This window comes from Balaenoptera acutorostrata, chromosome 1 (assembly GCF_949987535.1).
Source record: "Balaenoptera acutorostrata chromosome 1, mBalAcu1.1, whole genome shotgun sequence".
Classification (NCBI taxonomy): Eukaryota; Metazoa; Chordata; class Mammalia; order Artiodactyla; family Balaenopteridae; genus Balaenoptera; species Balaenoptera acutorostrata.
The window spans coordinates 15,556,283-15,578,321 of record NC_080064.1 but is presented as its reverse complement, the minus strand read 5'-3'; the positions used below and the strand labels follow the sequence as shown (position 1 = coordinate 15,578,321).

Genomic DNA, 22,039 nt, shown 5'->3' with positions numbered 1-22,039 from the left:
GAGGAGCCCCCTGCACCGTGCCATGCCCCCTACCCCGCTCCTGGCTTCTTGAGCTCCGGAAGTTCTGCAGGATCACTGCCACTCCCCCACCCCAGGATCTAACCCCTGAACCAGCCTGGCTTCTTTAAAACACTCCCTGGAAGAGGGAGGGTCTTGGCCTTCCCCCACCCCCCCACCTTGCCTCTTGGACCTTCTAAATCTTTCCAGCCAAGGCGGCAGCTGTCTCCCCTGAGGGTGGAATGGGGTCTTAGGAAAAGCCAAGGCCAGGGAGCCCCCAGGGATGGTGTTTAGGCCAAAGCAGCAGGCGTTGGGCGTGGGGTCTGGGGGTGGGGTGCGACAGGTTCTGCCTCTACTGCCGCTCACCAGGCACCCCCCTCCCAGGTCCCCCCCACCAATCCAATGCACCTCCCAAGCTGCCACTGGAGTGGCCTCTCTAAAGGGGGATATTGACCTTTCTGTCTGCATGACTCTACTTCTTAAAACCCCAAGGTCCTCCACCACCCAGGATAGGGGCAGAGTTTGGGACCTGCACAGTCTGGCACTGTGTCCCTCTCCCTTGGAAGCTTGGGGATCCTTGCGGGCATGGCCTATGTCTGTCTTGGACTCAGTTGCATCCCTGGTGCCCAAAGCAGTGCCCAGAACCCAGAAGGGACTCCGTAAATACTTTTTGAGGGAAGGGCTTGTCGACTTAAAAAAGAAAGCACCACATGAGAGTTGCGAGTTGAGTTTTATTTGGGGCAAAATGAGGACTATAGCCTGGGAGACAGCGCCTCAGATAGCTCTGAGAAACTGCTCCAAAGAGGTAGGGGGGAAGATCAGTATATATGTGATTTTGGTGAAGGGGGAGTACAGGCAATCGAGCACTTATTTTTTGCAGAGGTTTCTGCTAGTCTCGTGAAGATTACTGCTAGTCACGAGGAGCAGACGTCACCGTGAAGGATTTTAGTGCTTTTCTAGATGTGAGAAGATGCAAGAAATTGAGCTCATAAATTCTTCTCCTGAAAATATCTAACTATCTGAAGACCTGTTCTGCCAGTTTTTCCCAGAGCACAGAGGGCCTCATTTCTGCTCTCCACCCTGAACTCCTTTCAAGGGGTGTTGAAGGTCAGCGGCTGCAGCAGCTCATGATTGAGTCCTTGTAGAGGTAGTTGGCAAGTGCCAGTGGCAAGTGTCAATTTGCTGTTGACAGGCTGGACCAAGCAGACCACTCCCTTTGCTCCAGGCACCTGGTCCACAGGCCATGTGTCCTCCAGGCACCCATTCCTCTCCCGCTGCCAGGCATTTGCTCAGCCTGGACTTCTACAGCCATGCTCCACTGTCCTGCCGCCTCCAGCTGGCTAAGCCCACGCTAGGCTCCTTGGGGTCCAAGGGCAACTTCCTACAGGAGTCTTCCCTGGCTGATTCCTCCCCCGTCCTAAGGGCTCACTCCCACCTTTGAGCTCCCACAGCACTTTATGGGTCTACAACTTGCCAAGCTCTCGCTTGAGTGGCATATGATGGTCCAGACTGCTCTGACCTCCCCAGACCAGACTGGTGCTCCCGGAGGATGGAGGTCACATCAGTTTCATCTTTGCTTCCTCTGCTCCCCCACATAATAGGTGCTCAATCAATGCTTTGGGATCAAAGGAGCCCATAATGGAGAGATGGAGGTGGAGGCGGGTGGTGTTCGTGCCAGCTAAGCCAGGTGTTGGCTGCCACGTGCTCACATCGGCCTCCTTCGCTTGAGGATTGCCCTTGGCTGCTGGGAGCTACCATGCCCATCGCCCACCCCACCCTGCCCACCTCTAACCAATGAGTTGGGAGAATAGTACCATGTAGGGCATAACTGCCCCCCGCCTCGTGCAGGACCATCTGGGTCATACGCTGTGTGCCCCAGTGCTCCTCGTGGGGTCAGGCTAGATGTCTTGCTTTGTCCCCTGGCCTATCCTGTTTGCCTTGTTCTCCTACAGGTTTCTCCTGAGACCACTCCCTCAATAAATCATTCACTTGCGCAAGGATTCCCATCTCAGGCTTGGCTTTTAGGGAAACTAACTTTGGATGGATGGATGGATGGATGGATGGATGGATGGATGGATGGAGAATATTTTCATATAAGGAGTCACAATCTGTCATTCATATGTGATTAGCGGTATTTCCTGCTATGCGGCTGGGGCACCTGGAGTCACCCACACCCTCCGGCCCGTAACACACATCTGTGAAACAGCTGACCAAGGGGTTTTCCTTCCATGTGAAGCTCAGTGGCTCATGCTGGAGAGCGTAATAGGAATAAAGAACTATGGGTGCTGGGTTCGAATTCCAGGGAATTCCCTGGCGGTCCAGTGGTTAGGACTCCACTCTCTCACTGCCAAGGACCCAGGTTCGATCCCTGGTCAGGGAACTAAGATCCGCAAGCTGCGTCGTGTGGCCAAAAAAAAAAAAAATTCCATTATACCACTGGCCAAGCAGGTGACCTTATATGAAAAATCTAGGTTTCCTCATGTGTGAAGTATAGATGGAAATACTAAAAAGAAAGTAAGATGAGGCCAATGTATTAAACAAGACTAATGTATATTAAGCTCTTAGCACAGCGCCTGGCCCATAGTAATCCCTCGTTTAAAATTAACTGTGTTATTACTGTTGCTGTTGTTGTCGTTATGCAGAGGCCAAATCTGAAGTCACCCCCAGGATGAAACAGGAGGAGAAAATAGTTAATCAGTATTCCCCTCTTTCCACCCAATTCCTCTCTCTTTTCTGCACGAAAGCTGTGTATGTTAGATGGTGATACATGAGGTCCATTTATTCAAGACACACAGTCAAGAGCTGGCTACCCTACTTGCCCATCAGAGGTCCCCTGTGCTAGGCTCTGTGGCTTTGTGACAATATCAATGTTGGCAGATACGGACATTATTATCCCCATTTTACAGTTGAGCAACCTGAGGCTCAGAATGGGAACAGGAACCTCCACAGGTCCTTCAACCAACAAAAGGCAGAGCCAGGATGCCACCCCAGACTATTCTCCCTCTGCTCCCTGGCGCCCCCTCCCATTCGTACCGATCAGGAAGCTTCCAGCCAAAAACTGTGACTCAATGGGTTTCAACAACGAGGGCACTTATCACCTCACGTGACAAGACATCCAGGAGGAAGGTGGCTCTTCAGTGGCTTGATGATGCCATCAGCACCCGTTTCTTTCCTGGTCTCGGCTGGCCACCCTCACTGTGCTGGCTTTGTCCTCTGGGTGGTTCCCCTTCCCGCTCCAAGATGGCAGCCATCATTCAGACCTCAAGCCAAGGCAGGATAACATCCGGAGGAGAAAATGTTGTCTGTTCCGTGTCTCTTTTTAGTAAGCCCTACCAGCACCACCCAGCAGACCTCCGGCTCAGGACGGGCCACGTTAAACCATGGTGGCCCCAGACCACCATGGAATCACCATGATTGGTTTAGATTCCTCAGGATTTATTTACCCCTGAGAAGGGACAAGGTCAATGTCCCTGAGGGGAGGAGAACTGCCAGTATCAAGGCTGTTGGGGTTATTGATGGGATTGGTGTTGGATGGGCAAGTCCAGGGCTGGGTCAGGAGGAGGACTCTGCCTGGAGAACCCTCTGTGAGCCAAGCACCTTAGTGTCGGTGCCGGTCCATCACAGAGTAGGTGATCAATAGATTGTTGAATGAATAAATGAATGAATGAATCCCAGGTTGGTAAAGACATAGGACTTTGGACCAAGAGGTGGGATGGGCAGGTGGGGCCTCAGGGCAGCCAGGACAGAGTCCCCAAAATAAGGGGAGAACCTCCTGCCCTGTGAGTTCTCATTCTGGGCCAAGTTCCAGCTACTGGAATTGGATAAGAGGCACAAAGGAAGGAGAGGCTCACAGGTAGCTTCTGTCCTCCACCTTCTCTCTCTCATACCCCAGGATGAAGGAAGCAGTTGGAAGGACACAGACCCCATGCTTCCTCTTTCCTCCAGGGTCTGACTCGGAAAAGGCAGGGGTTGGGAGAGGCGGACAATGAACCCCTGACATTGAACACCTGTGGTGCCCACTCACCCACTCCTCTTAACTCACTCGGAACACTGGAATTGTCACCTGCATTTTCCAGCTGCAGAAACTGAAACTCGAGGATGAGTCACTTGCTGATAAATGGCAGGGCTGGTATTCGAACCCGGGTCTCTTTGGCTCCAGGGCCGTGTCTCACCCTACCTCCCACACTCTTTATTAGAACAATTGTTGACTCAGCCCTCTGTGTCCCTCAGAGGGGAACAGCTACCCCCAGGGACAAGGAAGCGAGGGTGGGGTATGGCAAGGAGGGATCCTGGAGGAAGGTATGGTGAGTAATAATCGTATCGACAATAACGGTTGCTCTCAAGTCGAGCCCTCACATTCGGAGCACTTTATCCTGCACTAATCCCCTTCCCACCATTGGCTGATCCTCAATTCACCTGGATGCCGGGTTCCACCTCCCTAGGGCGGGAGCCCAGCCCAGGGCAGCGATGGGCGGACGGCTTCTCCATGTCTCTGCCAGTTTTTCCTGCTGGATCCTGGTCCTTCCTTCTTGCTGGGCTGTGCAGGTGGGGCTGGGCCTCTGTCCCTGCCCCCCGCCTTGAGGTGGCATGAGGGTGTTCCCACCTGGGGTCCTTGACATCCTTGCTAAAGTCAGCCCGAGAGCTGACCTGACCCCGGGCCAGCTGGATGACCCAGAGTCAGGACCTGCTGTCTCTCTCCCTCTAATTTTTTTCACTTAAAATAAAGGAGAGATTTTTAAGACAGTTTGTGAAAACTCGAAGCAGGTCAGAGAAGGCGGTGCGAGAGATGCCTCTCTCTTCCCTCCACTGTAGGTTCCTGGCCGAGCCGTGCCCACCTTGGGGCTTCCGGAAGGCACTTCCCCGAGCTCTTTGCAAAACTGGCCCCTTCTGTCATCCCGAGCTCAGCTGAGAGTCACTCCCTCAGAGGAACCACCCCTGCCCTCCCAACCTGAAGCCCCCACCTCCCCACCCTTACTTGCTCCCTGTCTCCTGCCTTATCTTCGTTCTCCGCTTCACACTTTCTGATGGTTTTCCTCGTCACTTACTCATCCATCCACTTGTCTATATCACCCCAGAGCTCCACTAAAACGTAAACATGACAAACTCAGGGAGGGACCACCACCTCACCAGCACCCAGAATGATCCAGAATGACGCCAGAGGCACGTGAAATATCTGTTGAATGAATGAGGATTGATAGGGAAGCTTGCCCTGTTTCTCTCAACTGGCTGCTTCCCAGCTGTGTGACCTCGGGCTGGTGGTTTTACTCCTCTGATCCTCGCTTTGTGATCAATCAAATGGGGGTGACAACACCTACCTCTTAAGACTGTTTATGATTCCCATGAAAGGGAATTATTTATTTATTTATTTATTTATTTATTTATTTATTTATTTATTTTTGGCTGTGTTGGGTCTTCGTTTCTGTGCGAGGGCTTTCTCTAGTTGTGGCGAGTCGGGGCCACTCTTCATCGCGGTGCGCGGGCCTCTCACTATCGCGGCCTCTCCTGTTGCGGAGCACAGGCTCCAGACACGCAGGCTCAGTAGTTGTGGCTCACGGGCCTAGTTGCTCCACGGCATGTGGGATCTTCCCAGACCAGGGCTCGAACCCGTGTCCCCTGCATTGGCAGGCAGACTCTCAACCACTGTGCCACCAGGGAAGCCCCGGGTCATGCTCATTTCTATTCCAGTTGAGTCATAACCCCCTTTTGATATTCTCTGATTTAAATACTGAGATGTAAGGTTAGCTGCATGAACACAGCTTCTGCATGACAGGAGGGCCACTCCAGAGGAGGTCTATAATGTTGCAGCTGTCCACATTCATGGAGTGCCCGCACATCGTGGACACCCATCTGTACGACAGGCCCAGAACTTCTTCTTCCTTGGGCATCTGGTCATAGGGAACTCGCCCATGAAGTCATTGGTACAGATTAAGAAAAAGGAGACAATACAGCAGGTCTAGGGGCCGTGGACCTCTGTGCCCCTTACTTATGCAGCTCACCTGGACCTTCAGCACCTGTTTAGGTCCAGTTTCACATATTATCACGTGATGATGTAATTGCTGCCATGCACACCCAGCTTCGTAACTTGGTGGGTCAGATAACAGCCAGCCTCATGATAACTTGTTAACCCAAGGTCAAGAATTCAGTCTCCCTGAAGATCCATTAGCAAGCCAGATGTTGTTTCTCAAAAGGAGAACAGTTATCTGCAGCTGATGGAGGGGCTTTGCTCCAAAATCCTAAGGGTCTGCCCCATGCTTTACCAATAGGGGCCTGTGAAATCTTCCATGTGACATTTCTACCTGCACACACTCAGGAACCATTGGTCTGCTGGGTCTCTTGTGCATTTTCAGTTTGGTAACAGCTATAATTAACACACACCCCCCCATGTACGTATGCTCTAGAGATGATTTTTCATGTTTGAGGGGGTCCCATTTGTATCTGAAGCCCACTTTCAAATGCCAGTGAGGGCCTGTACTTACAAGGCAACCTGTCCTTAAGTGTCTGTGTATCTGTGTTATCTGCCAACTTCTATATAAAGATCTATTCAGGGAGGCATTTATGGTTTGGTCTGTACATTTCAGTATCTCCCTTGAAAGGCTGGGGGATGTGATTTTGAAAGGGAGACCTTCCCGATGGTTCTCTTTCCAGCCAAGGAATAGTCAAGGAGAGCAGTCAAGGAGACCAACTCTTCCCAGGTTACAGGGATCACGTGACTCCATCATTTCCCCGTGGCTGTTCACTGCAGTGAGAGTGGGGCAGGGGAGAACCATGGAGGACCTCAGTGGGGTCCCCTCTACTGAGGATGAAACCAGTGCACCAGTGAGTCTAACCACCAAAGGACAGACTCTGGAATCCCCAGAGGCAGGCAGAGCAGAGAAGAAATAGAGCTGGCTCTCATGCTGAATCCAGGGGATTCTCCTAAGAACTCCCAATGTGGGTGAGTCCCTGAACCACTCCAGGTTCCATTTTCTCTCTTTTGGGGCCAGAGTTGAAGACAGTGGGATAGTGGTCAGAACCCAGAGTCTAGAACCAGGATCTGCGGTCTAAACCTACTTCTGCTATTGATGTGCTGTGTGACTTTGGGAAAGTCTCCTAACCTCTCTGGGCCTCAGTTTCTTGGTAGATAAATGAAGGCTCTCCATGAGCCCTTCCAGCTCAAATCCATGTCAGCCTGTGGTGCTGCTTTCATAATATTGCAGCATCCCTCATCCACAAATGCCTGTCTGAATACCAGTGCTTTGAGCTTACTTGGATGCTCCAGTAAGAGGGGCCTGAATTCAGCCCCCTCCTGCAGAACTTACCAGCAAGACACCACCCTGCCTGCCACCTGACCCTGACGAGAGAAGGGAGAAGCCTGGGCTGAGGTCTCTTCTCCATCATCCAGAATATCGCAATTGAAGAGAAATGGCATTGAGAGTGAAGCTCCCAATTTCCTTTACATACCTATTTACAAATGGATTTGGAAAATGGCTCTGATCAAAAAAATTTCATGAGCAAATTGGACACTTGAATTGCGTTCTTTGTTACATTGTCAAATTTAGACGCGAGTCCATAGCAAACTTTTCGAAAACACTAGTACATTCAGGGTAATTGCATAAAATTAAATTTTATTTTGAAAATGTTCAACATTGGAGGTTTTTAAATATAGATCCCATTTATCATGTGGTTATTTTGGGATTTGTCAGTGGAAGGAAGCCAAATGTCCTTTCTTGGAAAGGACTCTCCTTTGTTTTGGGATGTGTCCTTTCTTCCTGCAGTCTGGGTATTAGAACACCCTTTCTTTTATGAATAGATCAATGAGGTGGGTTCTTTGGTGTCCTTTCTTGGTAAAAATAAACCCCGTAGTTGAACTCTATTTTTTTAAACCCCATAGTTGAACTCTATTTTTTTAATGTCTTGCTCTGTGAAATCCCAGAACCTCAGCATCGCCAGGTCATCATCAGGGTAGCTTTGGGATTCCCAATTTACATCGCAAAAAACATTACAGTTTCTTTTTTAAAGAGACCAGAGATCAGAGAGGTTCAGTAATGAGCCTGAGACCACACAGCTAGAGAAGCCAAGCTGGCATTCAAATGCGGCGCTCTCTGGTCTGGAAGCCCAAGATGGCACGATTGCCAATCACCTTCTCCCCACTCCCTGGAGGAAGAATGAGGTCCAGTGCTTGGCTCGAGTGGACCCAAGGTTTAAGGAGATGAGCCCCAAAGAAGGCTTGGTACTCATCCCAGGAAACCTTCTAGTTACTAATCTGTACCTTCATCCTCTGAGGGAACATGGTTAATGCTGGGTCTGGTGCCCCAACAGCAGAGAAAGGGGTACAGGCAACCCTCCACAGCAGGGGAAATACCTGTGTGGTTATTATTAGTCTTGAGAAGGAATTTTAGTTAATATCTATGTGGCAGAATTATGGAGTCACTTTTGCTTCCACTTCAGTGAAAATTCTCTACAGGATGGTAGTGATAACCCAACAGCAGAACTGAAAAGTCAATGCATCCCAGGAAAGCCTCCCTCCTGGAGAAGCAGGGCCGTCTTCAGGGATGAGGAGAAACACAGTTGGCCTGGAGTGAAGGGCGAGCTTTCGGCACCAGAGCGGCTGATCTCGCAAGTGGAGGCCGGGGACCCTGACCTTGCCAAGTCTAATGACCAGAGTCACTCTCCTGGAACTCTGGAGGGTGAAGTGTGGCCGTGGGGCTCCTCTGAGCCCAGTGGAACATCAAGAAAGAATGAGGTCCCAGACCTGGGAGCCTCTCTGGGGATCCCAGCAGAGTGGGTAAGCTCTGTGCTGTAGGAGAGGGTGTAAGAGTCTTGGTCCAGGAGGAGCTCACTGAGGCGACTAGGTGCAGAGGAAGTTGGGAAAGTATTGATAACGAGGGTTGTAGCTCCTCTTGTTTCTTTTCAGGCAGTAGACGAAATGCTGGTCACAGGCGCAGAGCTGCATCTGGCAGAGGGACCCACGTTCTGCAAACAGGACACCAAATGCAGGATGAGGAAGAAAAGAGATGCTCTGTGACACTGACTCTGGACTTGCTTCAGTCAGGACTTGCTGCTAGCCTGAGCAGCCTCCCCAGCCTCCTTCCTGCCCTCAGTCTGACGTGGGAGGCACAGCTTCTACACTGGGGGTGCATAACCTGATGGAAGAGGCACAGCTGCTGCCCAGGGCGAGGTTTCAGCTGAGGGAGACACAGCTCCTGCCCTCAGGGAGTCCCCAGTCTGATGGAGGACACGCATTCCCTCCCCATCAGACTGGGAGCTCCCAGTCTGGTGATGGAGACAGCCCTGGCTCTGGAGGAACTTCAGTTCTCATAGAGGAGACACCATCCCCAGATTTAGCTTTGAACTCAGAAGGACCTGAGCTTGAATCCCGACTCTAGCTGTGTGCACTGGTAAGCCTTTGAGTCTGTTTCCTCATCTGTAAAATGGGGACACTAAAGCCACCCCACAGCAAGCAAAAGGATGTATGGAAAGCACTTGACTCCTAGTACATGCTGAGTCTAAGATGTTTCTGCCTGCCCCCTAGAGGTCAGATACAGCTGCAATAATCCTGCCCCTGTTGCCCACATCTCTGCCCCCCAAGACACAGACTGGCTGACCTCTTGGGGCATCTGACCTCAGAGGCAGCAGGGACCCAGGCTCTTCCAGTGGCCTGAATGGAAGCCCCAGCCTTACCACAGGTGACCAGGCCCCATGCAACTCTGTATCTGTACACCTGTGTCAAGACATTGCAGCCTTTTTTCTCCAGCTGTGCGTAGCAGTGGTCATGCATCCAACAGCACCTGTCAATGCAAGAGATTTAGATCCTGAGCAGAAGGGGCCTGTCCCTTGAGCAGGCCACCATGGTTGGTGAGGTCTGACCAAGAAAGAATCTCATAATGTGGCTGAGTCCTTCCTGCTCTTCCATTAAGGCTGTCCCACACTTGTACCAGTTCACGGACCGGCTCTTTCCTCCTGGGCCCACAGTGAGACTACATTTCCCAGTCCCCCTTGCAGGTATGTGTGGTCACATGATGAGGCTGGCACCCTGGGAAATGTACAGCACTTCTAGACCTACCCATAAAAACCTCCCACTCTAGGAGACCTTCAAGATGGTGGAGGAGTAAGACATGGAGATCACCTTCCTCCCCACAAATACATCAGATATACATCTACATGTGGAACAACTCCTACAGAACACCTACTGAATGCTGGCAGAAGACCTCAGACTTCTCAAAAGGGAACAGACACCTTCAGGAGACCTACACACAGAGGCAGGTCCAAATCCAAGCTGAACCCCAGGAGCTGTGCGAACAAAGAAGAAAAAGGGAAATCTCTCCCAGCAGCCTCAGGAGAAGTGATTAAATCTCCACAATCAACCTGATGTACACTGCATCTGTGGAATACCTGAATAGACAACGAATCATCCCAAAATTGAGGCAGTGGACTTTGGGAGCAACTGTAGACTTGGGGTTTGCTTCCTGCATCTAATCTGTTTCTGGTTTTATGTTTATCTTAGCTTAGTATTTAGAGTTTATTATCATTGGTAGATTTGTTTATTGATTTGGTTGCTGTCTTCCTTTTTTTTTTATATATATATATATTTTTCCTTTTTCTCTTTTTGTGAGTGTGTATGTATATGCTTCTTTGTGTGATTTTTGTCTGTACAGCTTTGTTTTTACCATTTGTCCTAAGGTTCTGTCTGTCTGTTTTTGTTTTTTGGGGTTTTTTTAGTATAGTTTTTAACGCTTGTTATAATTTGTGGATTTCTTTTTTGGTTTCGTTGCTCTCTTCTTTCTTTCTTTCTTTTTTTTTTCTTTTTTTATTACTTTTTAATTTTTTTATTTTAATAACTTTTAAATTAAATTAAATTTTATTTATTTATTTATTTTTCTCCCTTTTCTTCTGAGCTGTGTGGCTGACAGGGTCTTCGTGCTCTGGCTGGGTGTCAGGCCTGTGCCTCTGAGGTGGGAGAGACAAGTTCAGGACATTGGTCCACCAGAGACCTCCCGGCTCCATGTAATATCAAACAGCGAAAGCTCTCCCAGAGATCTCCATCTCAAAGCTAAGACCCAGCTCCAGTCAAAGACCAGCAAGCTACAGTACTGGACACTTTATGCCAAACAACTAGCAAGACAGGAACACAACCCCACCCATTAGCAGAGAGGCCACTTAAAATCATAATAAGGTCACAGACACCCCAAAACACACCACCAGACGTGGTCCTGCCCACCAGAAAGACAAGATCCAGCCTCATCCACCAGAACACACGCACCAGTCTCCTCCACCAGGAAGCCTGCACAACCCACTGAACCAACCTTAGCCACTGGGGCAGACACCAAAAACAATGGGAACTATGAACCTGCAGCCTGTGAAAAGGAGACCCCAAACACAGTAAGTTAAGCAAAATGAGAAGACAGAGAAACACACAGCAGATGAAGGAGCAAGGTAAAAACCCACCAGACCAAACAAATGAAGAGGAAATAGGCAGTCTACCTGAAAAAGAATTCAGAGTAATGATAGTAAAGATATCCAAAATCTTGGAAATACAATGGAGAAAATACAAGAAACATTTAACAAGGACCTAGAAGAACTAAAGAGCAAACACACAATGATGAACAACACAATAAATGAAATTAAAAATTCTCTAGAAGGAATCAATAGCAGAATAACTGAGGCAGAAGAACAGATAAGTGACCTGGAAGATAAAATAGTGGAAATAACTACCATAGAGCAGAATAAAGAAAAAAGAAAGAAAAGAATTGAGGGCAGTCTCAGAGACCTCTGGGACAACATTAAACACACCAACATTCGACGTATAGGGGTCCCAGAAGAAGAAGAGAAAAAGAAAGGGACTGAGAAAATATTTGAAGAGATTATAGTCGAAAACTTCCCTAACATGGGAAGGGAAATAGTCAATCAAGTCCAGGAAGTGCAGAGAGTCCCATACAGGATAAATCCAAAGAGAAACATGCCAAGACACATATTAATCAAACTATCAGAAATTAAATACAAAGAAAAAATATTAAAAGCAGCAAGGGAAAAACAACAAATAACATACAAGGGAATCCCCAGAAGGTTAATAGCTGATCTTTCAGCAGAAACACTGCAAGCCAGAAGGGAGTGGCAGGACACATTTAAAGTGATGAAAGGGAAAAACCTACAACCAAGAATACTCTAGTCAGCAAGGATCTCATCCAGATTCGACGGAGAAATTAAAAGCTTTTCAGACAAGCAAAAGCTAAGAGAATTCAGCACCACCAAACCAGCTTTACAACAAATGCTAAAGGAACTTCTCTAGGCAGGAAACACAAGAGAAGGAAAAGACCTACAATAACAAACCCAAAACAATTAAGAAAATGGTAATAGGAACATACATATCAATAACTACTTTAAATGTAAATCGATTAAATGCTCCAACCAAAAGACATAGACTGGCTGAATGGATACAAAAACAAGACCCATATATATGCTGTCTACAAGAGACCTACTTCAGACCTAGGAACACATACAGACTGAAAGTCAGGGGATGGAAAAAGATATTCCATGCAAATAGAAATCAAAAGAAAGCTGGAGTAACAATTCTCATATCAGACAAAATAGACTTTAAAATAAAGACTATTACAAGAGACAAAGAAGGACACTACATAACGATCAAGGGATCAATCCAAGAAGAAGATATAACAATTGTAAATATTTATGCACCCAACATAGGAACACCTCAACATAAGGCAAATGCTAACAGCCATAAAAGGGGGTATCAACAGTAACACAATCATAGTAGGGGACTTTAACACCCCACTTTCACCAATGGACAGATCATCCAAAATGAAAATAAATAAGGAAACACAAGCTTTAAATGATACATTAAACAAGATGGACTTAATTGATATTTATAGGACATTCCATCCAAAAACAACAGAATACATTTTCTTCTCAAGTGCTCGTGGAACATTCTCCAGGATAGATCATATCTTGGGTCACAAATCAAGCCTTGGTAGATTTAAGAAAATTGAAATCATATCAATTATCTTTTCTGACCACAACGCTATGAGACTAGATATCAGTTAGAGGAAAAAAATCTGTAAAAAATACAAACACGTGGAGGCTAAACAATACACTACTAAATAACCAAGAGATCACTGAAGAAATCAAAGAGAAAATTAAAAAATACCTAGAAACACATGACAATGAAAACACGATGACCCAAAACCTATGGGATGCAGCAAAAGCAGTTCCAAGTAGGAAGTTTATAGCAATACAATCCTACCTCAAGAAACAAGAAACATCTCAAATAAACAACCTAACCGTACACCTAAAGCAATTAGAGAAAGAAGAACAAAAAAAACCCGAAAGTTAGCAGAAGGAAAGAAATCATAAAGATCAGATCAGAAATAAATGAAAAAGAAATGAAGGAAACAATAGCAAAGATCAATAAAACTAAAAGCTGCTTCTTTGAGAAGATAAACTAAATTGATAAACCATTAGCCAGACTCATCAAGAAAAAAAGGGAGAAGACTCAAATCAATAGAATTGGAAATGAAAAAGGAGAAGTAACAACTGACTCTGCAGAAATACAAAGGATCATGAGAGATTACTACAAGCAACTATATGCCAATAAAATAGACAAACTGGAAGAAATGGACAAATTTTTAGAAAAGCACAAGCTTCTGAGACTGAAACAGGAAGAAATAGAAAATATAAACAGACCAATCTCAAGCACTGAAATTGAGACTGCGATTAAAAATCTTCCAACAAACAAAAGCCCAGGACCAGATGGCTTCACAGGCGAATTCTGTCAAACATTTAGAGAAGAGCTAATACCTATCCTTCTCAAACTCTTCCAAAATATAACAGAGGGAGGAACACTCCCAAACTCATTCTACGAGGCCACTATCACCCTGATACCAAAACCAGACAAAGATGTCACAAAGAAAGAAAACTACAGGCCAATATCACTGATGAACATAAATGCAAAAATCCTCAATACTAGCAAACAGAATCCAACAGCACATTAAAAGGATCATACACCATGATCAAGTGGGGTTTATCCCAGGAATGTAAGGATTCTTCAATATACGCAAATCAATCAGTGTGATACATCATACTAACAAACTGAAGGAGAAAAACCATATGATCATCTCAATAGATGCAGAAAAAGCTTTTGACAAATTCAACACCCATTTATGATAAAAACCCTCCAGAAAGTAGTCATAGAGGGAACTTACCTCAACATAATAAAGGCCATATATGACAAACCCACAGCCAACATCGTTCTCAATGGTGAAAAACTGAAACCATTTCCTCTAAAATCAGGAAGAAGAGAAGGTCGTCCAGTCTCACCACTATTATTCAACATAGTTTTGGAAGCTTTAGCTACAGCAATAAGAGAAGAAAAAGAAATAAAAGGAATCCAAATCGGAAAAGAAGAAGTAAAGCTGTCACTGTTTGCAGACGACATGATACTATACATAGGGAATCCTAAAGATGCTACCAAAAAAATGCTAGAACTAATTAATGAATCTGGTAAAGTAGCAGGATACAAAATTAATGCACAGAAATCTCTTGCATTCCTATACACTAATGATTAAAAATCTGAAAGAGAAGTTAAGGAAACACTCCCATTTACCATTGCAACAAAAGGAATAAAATACCTAGGAATACACCTACCTAAGGAAACAAAAGACCTGTATGCAGAAAACTATAAGACACTGATGAAAGAAATTAAAGATGATGCAAACAGATGGAGAGATATACCATGTTCTTGGATTGGAAGAATCAGCATTGTGAAAATGACTATTCTACCCAAAGCAATATACAGATTCAATGCAATCCCTATCAAACTTCCAGTGGCATTTTTCACAGAACTAGAAAAAAAATTTCACAATTTGTATGGAAACACAAAACACCCTGAATAGCCAAAGCAATCTTGAGAAAGAAAAACAGGCTGGAGGAATCAGGCTCCTGGACTTCAGTCTATACTACAAAGCTACAGTAATCAAGACAGTATGGTACTGGCACAAAAACAGAAATATAGATCAATGGAACAGGATAGAAAGCCCAGAGATAAACCCACGCACATATGGTCACCTTATTTTTGATAAAGGAGGCAAGAATATACAATGGAGAAAAGACAGCCTCCTCAGTAAGTGGTGCTGGGAAAACTGGACAGCTACATGTAAAAGAATGAAATTAGAACACTCCCTAACACCATACACAAAAATAAACTCAAAATGGATTAAAGACCTATATGTAAGGCCAGACACTATAAAACGCTTAGAGGAAAACATAGGCAGAACACTCTATGACATAAATCTCAGCAAGATCCTTCTTGACCCACCTCCTAAAGAAATGGAAATAAAAACAAAAATAAACAAATGGGACCTAATGAAACTTAAAAGCGTTTGCACAGCAAAGGAAGACATAAACAAGACGAAAAGATAACCCTCAGAATGGGAGAAAATATTTGCAAATGAAGCAATTGACAAAGGATTAATCTCCAAAATTTACAAGCAGCTCATGCAGCTCAATATCAAAAAAACAAACAACCCAATCCAAAAATGGGCAGAAGACCTAAATAGACATTTCTCCAAAGAAGATATACAGATTGCCAACAAACACATGAAAGGATGCTCAACATCATTAATCAGAGAAATGCAAATCAAAACTACAATGAGATATCATCTCACACCCGTCAGAATGGCCATCATCAAAAAATCTACAAACAATAAATGCTGGAGAGGGTGTGGAGAAAAGGGAACCCTCTTTCTCTGTTGGTGGGAATGTAAATTAATACAGCCACTATGGAGAACAGTATGGAGGTTCCTTAAAAAACTAAAAATAGATTTACCATATGACCCAGCAATCCCACTACTGGGCATATACCCTGAGAAAACCATAATTCAAAAATGTTCATTGCATAATTCACAATGTTCATTGCAGCTCTATTTACAATAGCCAGGACATGGAAGCAACCTAAGTGTCCATCGACAGATGAATGGCTAAAGAAGATGTGGCACATATATACAATGGAATATTACTCAGCCATAAAAAGAAACGAAACTGAGTTGTTTGTGGTGAGGTGGATGGACCTAGAGTCTGTCATACAGAGTGAAGTAAGTCAGAAAGAGAAAAACAAATACCGTATGCTAACACATATATATGGAATCTAAAAAAATTAAAAATGGTTCTGAAGAACCTAGGGGAAGGACAGGAATAAAGATGCAGACGTAGAGAATGGACTTGAGGACACAGGGAGGGGGAAGGTTAAGCTGGGACAAAGTGAGAGAGTGGCATGGACTTATATATACTATCAAATGTAAAATAGATAGCTAGTGGGAAGCAGCCACAGAGCACAGGGAGATCAGCTCAGTGCTTTGTGACCACCTAGAGGGGTGGGATAGGGAGGGTGGGAGGGAGATAGATGCAAGAGGGAGGAGACATGGGGATATATGTATAGCTGATTCACTTTGTTATAAAGCAGAAATGAACACACCATTGTAAAGCAATTATACTCCAATAAAGATGTTAAAAAAAAAAATTCCCACTCTGTCCTCCACTCTCTCTCTCTCCATCTCAGCTGGATGGAGATGCCCCAGCCGAGGACTCTGAAGCCATGGGGAAAGTCACAAGACAGGAGAAACCTGGGTCCTGGAATTGATATGTGATTCACATGGTTAAATGAGCAAAAACTAAACTTCAAGTGTGATCGCTGTGGGAAACTGCATTTTTTTAAAATTTAGATTTATAGAAAAATCGAGAAGATTGTACCAAATGCTCCCTTTTACCCCACACCCAGTTTCCCCTATTATCAACACTTTTTATGAGTATAATATGTTTGTTACAGCTAACAAACCAATACTGATACATTATTAAATAAATGTTAACTAATTAAATAATAATATATTACTATTGATTCATTAATTGTAGAAGTCCATAGTTTCTTTAGATTTTCTTAGTTTTTACCTAAATGTTCTTTTCTATTCCAAGATCCAGTGATGGACACCATGTTACATGTAGTTGTCCTGTCTCTTTAGGCTCCTCTTGGCTGTGGCAGTTTGTCACACTTTCTTTGTTTTTAATGACCTTGACAGTTTTGAGGAATGGTGGTCAAGTCTTTTGTAGGATGTTCTCCTACTAGGATTTCTTTGATGTTTTTGTCATGATAAGATGGGTTTTGGGTTTATTTTGTTGCCCTTGTTGTTCCAGTTTTGGCCACTGGGGGCTCTCCCAGTTGGCGCCTGTGCTCTTTGACATATTCCTATCAATGAGGGGTTTGGTTTGGGTTTGTTTTGTTCGAGCCCTTCCTTAATTTTGGGCAGTACAAAAAGCTCCAGGTTCATCTTGTATATTTCCTGCCCTAGTCCTAGGATCAGCCATCTCTCCAAGGAGCCTCGGTTCCTCTTATTGGAGAATGGTATCAGAAACCAGGTCTGGTCACTAGGTGCTGCTTATTGCTTCTGGGGTACTGTTTCTTTTAGGGCCTCTCAGACGACAGAGCAAAAAAATTATGTGTCTATATTAACCCACGTAATTACACATATCTCTACATATTTTTATATGTAACCATCTGCATCTCTATGCTAACTAGGAGTTTATACTGAAGTCTCCAACTCTAATCCATCATCACATAGATCATTCTAGCTTCCTGTCCCTGCTTGTCTGGTCTGTAAACTCCCACTCCAGCAGTGACAAGCTTGGCTCCAACCATCTGCCCTCCATTTGGTTAAGCCCCCCATCCCCTTATACATGTCTAGCTGTATAAGAATTGTTAACCCAGCAGGTTGTATTTTTCAAAGAACAATCTCTCCCATCTCACATGTTCTTCTAGAACATTGCCACTTCCCAATCAAGAGGTGGAAACTAGACCCCCTCTCTCTTAAAGCCTTTGTGACTGCCTTGACGAAGAGAACAGTGGAAGTGACACAGTAGAATTTCTGAGGCTGGATCATAAAAACGCCATGCTCTTTTGTCATGCCGTTCTGGAACACTCACTCTTGAAACCCAAGAGTCACTGTGCTGTGAGGAAGTCCAGACAACCTTAGAGAGGCTTAAGTGAGAGGAACTGAGGCCCCTGGCCCACAGCCTCAGCTGAGCTCCCCGCCAGCAGACAGCAACAACTTGCCAGCCATAGGAGTAATCATTCTAGAAAGCAGATCACCCAGCCTCAGCGGAGCTGCCCAAGCTGAAGCCAGGTGGAGAAGAGACAAGCCATCCCACCAAGCCTTGCCCAAGTGGCAGAATCTTAGCAAAATAAATGGTTGTCATCGCTTTAAGCTACTACATTTTGGGGTGGTTTGTTATGTAGTGATAGATCAACCGATATATTAGGCACTGAGATTCGGGGAGTTGCTAGATGTATCTTGGGCAAATCAGTTAACCTCTCTGAGACTCAGTTTTCTTATCTATAAAATGGTGCTTTAATACTCATCTTTCAGAATTGATATTGAATTAAATGAGATAATGTGGATACAGAGCCTGAAGCATAAAGGGCAGTTATGACAATTAACTCACCAATCAGTACCATCCTTGGGGGTACCTTGACCCCCCCAGCCGCAGTAACAGCCATAGAAGCCATAGCTCATCAGGGCGGGCTTCCTAGTCACCTTCTCAATCATCACCCTCAGCTCCAGCAAGCTCCCTGGGACAGCAGGCACACCTGAAAGACAGCCCAGGCAAACCTGCTCCAGCCCCACTTTCCCACATGCTCCCGCCCTTTCTGTCACCTTGAGGCTCTGAGGGACCTATGTGTCCCTTTTTTATCCTCCCCATTCATGGGAGAGGAATGAGAAACGTGAGGGCAAACAGTATAGAGAAGGGATGAAAAGTTTGGACGTGGACGATCCCAGCTCTGCCACTAATTCACAGTATGATGTTGAATAGGTCACTTCATCTCTCGGAGCCTCAGTTTCCTCATCTGCAAAATGCGGGGCGGGGAGGGGGGTGCCTAAAATGAACGCCTACCTTTTGGAGATGTCATGAGGGTTGAAAAAAGATAAAGTATGTAAATTTCTAGCACAGTGACAGACACATAGTAAGTGACCAAGAAATGTTAGGGATAATGAATATGGTATCTGTATGAAGCAGGCAGACAGGCACTTCCTGTCTCTCCTGATGATACACCCGTCCCTCCCCGCAATTAACACCATCTGGAACAGGAGGCACAGAATCTTAGAGCAGTGTGGGACCCGTAGAGATCGCCGAAGCCAGCTCCCTCATCTTGCAGTTGGGAAACTGTAGCTCAGAGGGGAAGGCGCCTTGCCCAGGGTTTGGCAGTGAGCCAGAGGCCCTCTCCCTGCACTCTCCCACTCTTCCTGCAGTCTTCAGGGATCTGGCAAGGCATCAGTAGGACAGCCTGTAAGAGGTTGTATACATGGTGATGGGGCTGCAGGGGAGGCCTAAAGCCAGGCTCCCCCCACGCTGGGCAGTTCCCTCCAGCTGGGAGGTGGCAGCAGGTGGGACGTGTAGAAAACCTGGCCAGGCCTGAGCAGAGAATGCCCAGGAATCGTGGAATGGAATATTTATATAAGGATCTTGTGTTGTGATAGTTTTCTCTTATTTTATTTGGCATCAAAGTAAAAAATCTGCCTCCCGTCTACAAGCCCCATGTCTTCCACATGGTACAATCTTTCCACATCCCCTCCTAGAATCCTGCCGCAGCCCAACCGTCAACTATTATTCTGTGTCACAGATGAGGAGACAGAGGCTCGGAGAGCCCAAGGCTCTTGCTGAAATCGACATGGTCACGGTAGAGCCAAGGTTCAAAATCAGGTCGCCAGGACTTCCAAGACTGGTCTCCTTTCCACTACCTGATTGTTCCTGTGGGGTGAAAGGTCAAAAGTTCAGAGGTCTCGGGGCAAGCACTTACTACAGGCCAGGAGCCAAGCCAGTGTGAGGAGGCCCTTCATCTCCAGCGTTCTGGAAAAGAAAACACAGCCCATGACATGTCGATCGGGAGAGGCCCTCATGGCCCATTCAGACCCACTCCTGGCTGGGGAGGGCCACTCCATGGCCCGCCAGGCCCCACCCTCTCATGTTGGGCAGTAAACAGGCGGCAGCAGCTGGAAAAGACGAGGCTAAAACCTCAAGGAGTTGACCCAGGGGGTCCCTGGGAGGAGAGGGGCACCCGTGGGTTGTTGTTCCCATTAGAGATGGGAGAGAATTTTCCCATCGCAAATACCCCCAACACAATCGCTCCTTCCTGAAAATTCTTTTTCAATTATATTTTACAGCTGTGTTGATATAAAAACAAATACAATCCAGGCTGGATTCATTCTTATACGTTCATTATATTATATTATGTTTTCTCCTGATTTTAAAAGAATTTAAAATTAAAACATTTTCATGGGCCCCAGGCACCATGTCTACCTAAAAAAATAAGTCAACCCTGGGTGCTCACAACAGCTCTGAAGGGTAGGTATCATTGTTCTGTAGGGGAGCAAAATTTGAACCCCAAAGTGTGTCTCTTTGGCATAAGGATTAATTTAGGCTGATTAATTTTAAGAAACAGAAGATTAGGGGAGTCTTTCTTTTTACCTCTCCTTTAGCCGCCTCAAGAATTTAGATAAAGGGTCTGCTCCTGGCATAGAGCTATTACAGAGGCATCTGCAAGGAATATGGGAATAGTTGTGGTTGGAGAAACTTGACAGGGCCTAGAGACCAGAGTCGACCCTGTGTTCCATTGTCTCTGCAGGCCCAGCAAATATTTGCATAACAAAACATTTGCTTTTCCAACTCTATGTGAATTGCCTTTTGAAGTCCCTTTTGAAGTCCCAAACCCCTACCCGAAACATCCTCTCTGGTCTTTAGCAGAAGATGGTATTTAAGATAAGGGCTTGGGCCATTTTGGTGAGTTCCTTAGTTTTCCTGGGTCTCTCCCATGTGTACCTGTTATTAAACTTTTGTTTGATTTTCTCCTGTTAGTCTATCTCATGTCGATTTAATTCTTAGACCAGCCAGGAGAACTTAGAAGGGTAGAAAATGTCTTCCTTCCCAGCAGTTCTCATTTTGCCAGTGGAGAAATGGAGGCTCAGAGAGCTCAAACAACCTTCCAGAAGTCACGCAGCCGGTGAAAAGTGGAGGTGAGGTTCAAACCCAAGCCTGGCGCATCCCTCACTGCCTCATACATCCTCCCTCCCGAGAGGGATGTGTTCCCCTTTGAGCCCAGGGGGCTAGGGTCCTTCACATGCTCTACCCCCTGGGCCTGGAGGCCCCAGCTTCCCTCCCCAGCGTCTACCTTTGACAAACGCATGAATCACTAGCCACGAGTCCAAAAAAATCACCCCCAGAAGGCAAGGGACATTCCTTATGTCTCGGGCCAGTGACGGATTCTACCTTGGCCTCTTAGAAGTTCCTTACCAGTGGCTGCCTGCTTCCCTTCCCTCTCTGGATCCCAAAGTCCTCGTTCACCCAGAACAGTCTGGGTGAACAGCCTACAGTCTGCCAGAATTCCACTCCGATGCCCTGCTGTCTCCGATCCCTGAGTTCCGTGGTCACTCTGCCCTGGGCCCCTGGTACCTCCTGAGACCTGGCTCCAAACACACAACCTCCAACTCCCCAGGGCTCCCAGCAGCTGGGCTGGCCTCTCCATGCCATCCTTTGTCCAGCAGCTCCTCTGAGTTCCAAGAACATTGCTGAGGGTTCTGTCTGCCCACAGCATCCGCTCTGAGGGCTCTAAACAGACAAGGGAAGTGACCCTAGACCTTACCTTTCCAAGCCAATCTTCCTCTCTGCTTCCTGGAGCTGTGGCAGGAGGAGGACACCAGCTACCATGTACTGGGCACCTAAGACACGCCAGACGCCGTCCACTGTCTCCTTAAACCTGCAAATGACCCTAACAGGTGGGTACTGTGAAACCTGCTGGCAGTGTCTGCCCTTTAACAGTCATTTGTTGAACGAGAGAAGAGCAGTTGTTGACTTTACAGGTGAAGAAATAGAGCCTCAGGAAGGGAAAGTGAGTTGCCCAAGGATTCAGCCCAGGACTGTGAATGTACTCCTTTGACTGACCCTACTCCACTGCTTCTGAACAGCCCCTGTGTACAAATCATCTTGTTCATTTTCTATATTTCATGACACTTTA

At 46.2% G+C, this 22,039-nt stretch overlaps 1 protein-coding gene across 1 annotated transcript; it reads right to left on the bottom strand.

Annotated features, from left to right (window-relative positions):
* Positions 1 to 7,580: 7,580 nt before the first annotated feature.
* On the bottom strand, positions 7,581 to 21,756 carry PLA2G5 (phospholipase A2 group V). Its single transcript, XM_057555578.1, has 5 exons — positions 21,668 to 21,756; positions 19,829 to 19,878; positions 18,475 to 18,619; positions 9,658 to 9,764; positions 7,581 to 8,949 (listed from the first exon to the last, which is right to left on the bottom strand). The coding sequence occupies exons 1-5, from the start codon at positions 21,730 to 21,732 to the stop codon at positions 8,825 to 8,827; spliced, it is 492 nt and encodes a 163-aa protein (XP_057411561.1). The 5' UTR covers positions 21,733 to 21,756; the 3' UTR covers positions 7,581 to 8,824.
* Positions 21,757 to 22,039: the final 283 nt, after the last annotated feature.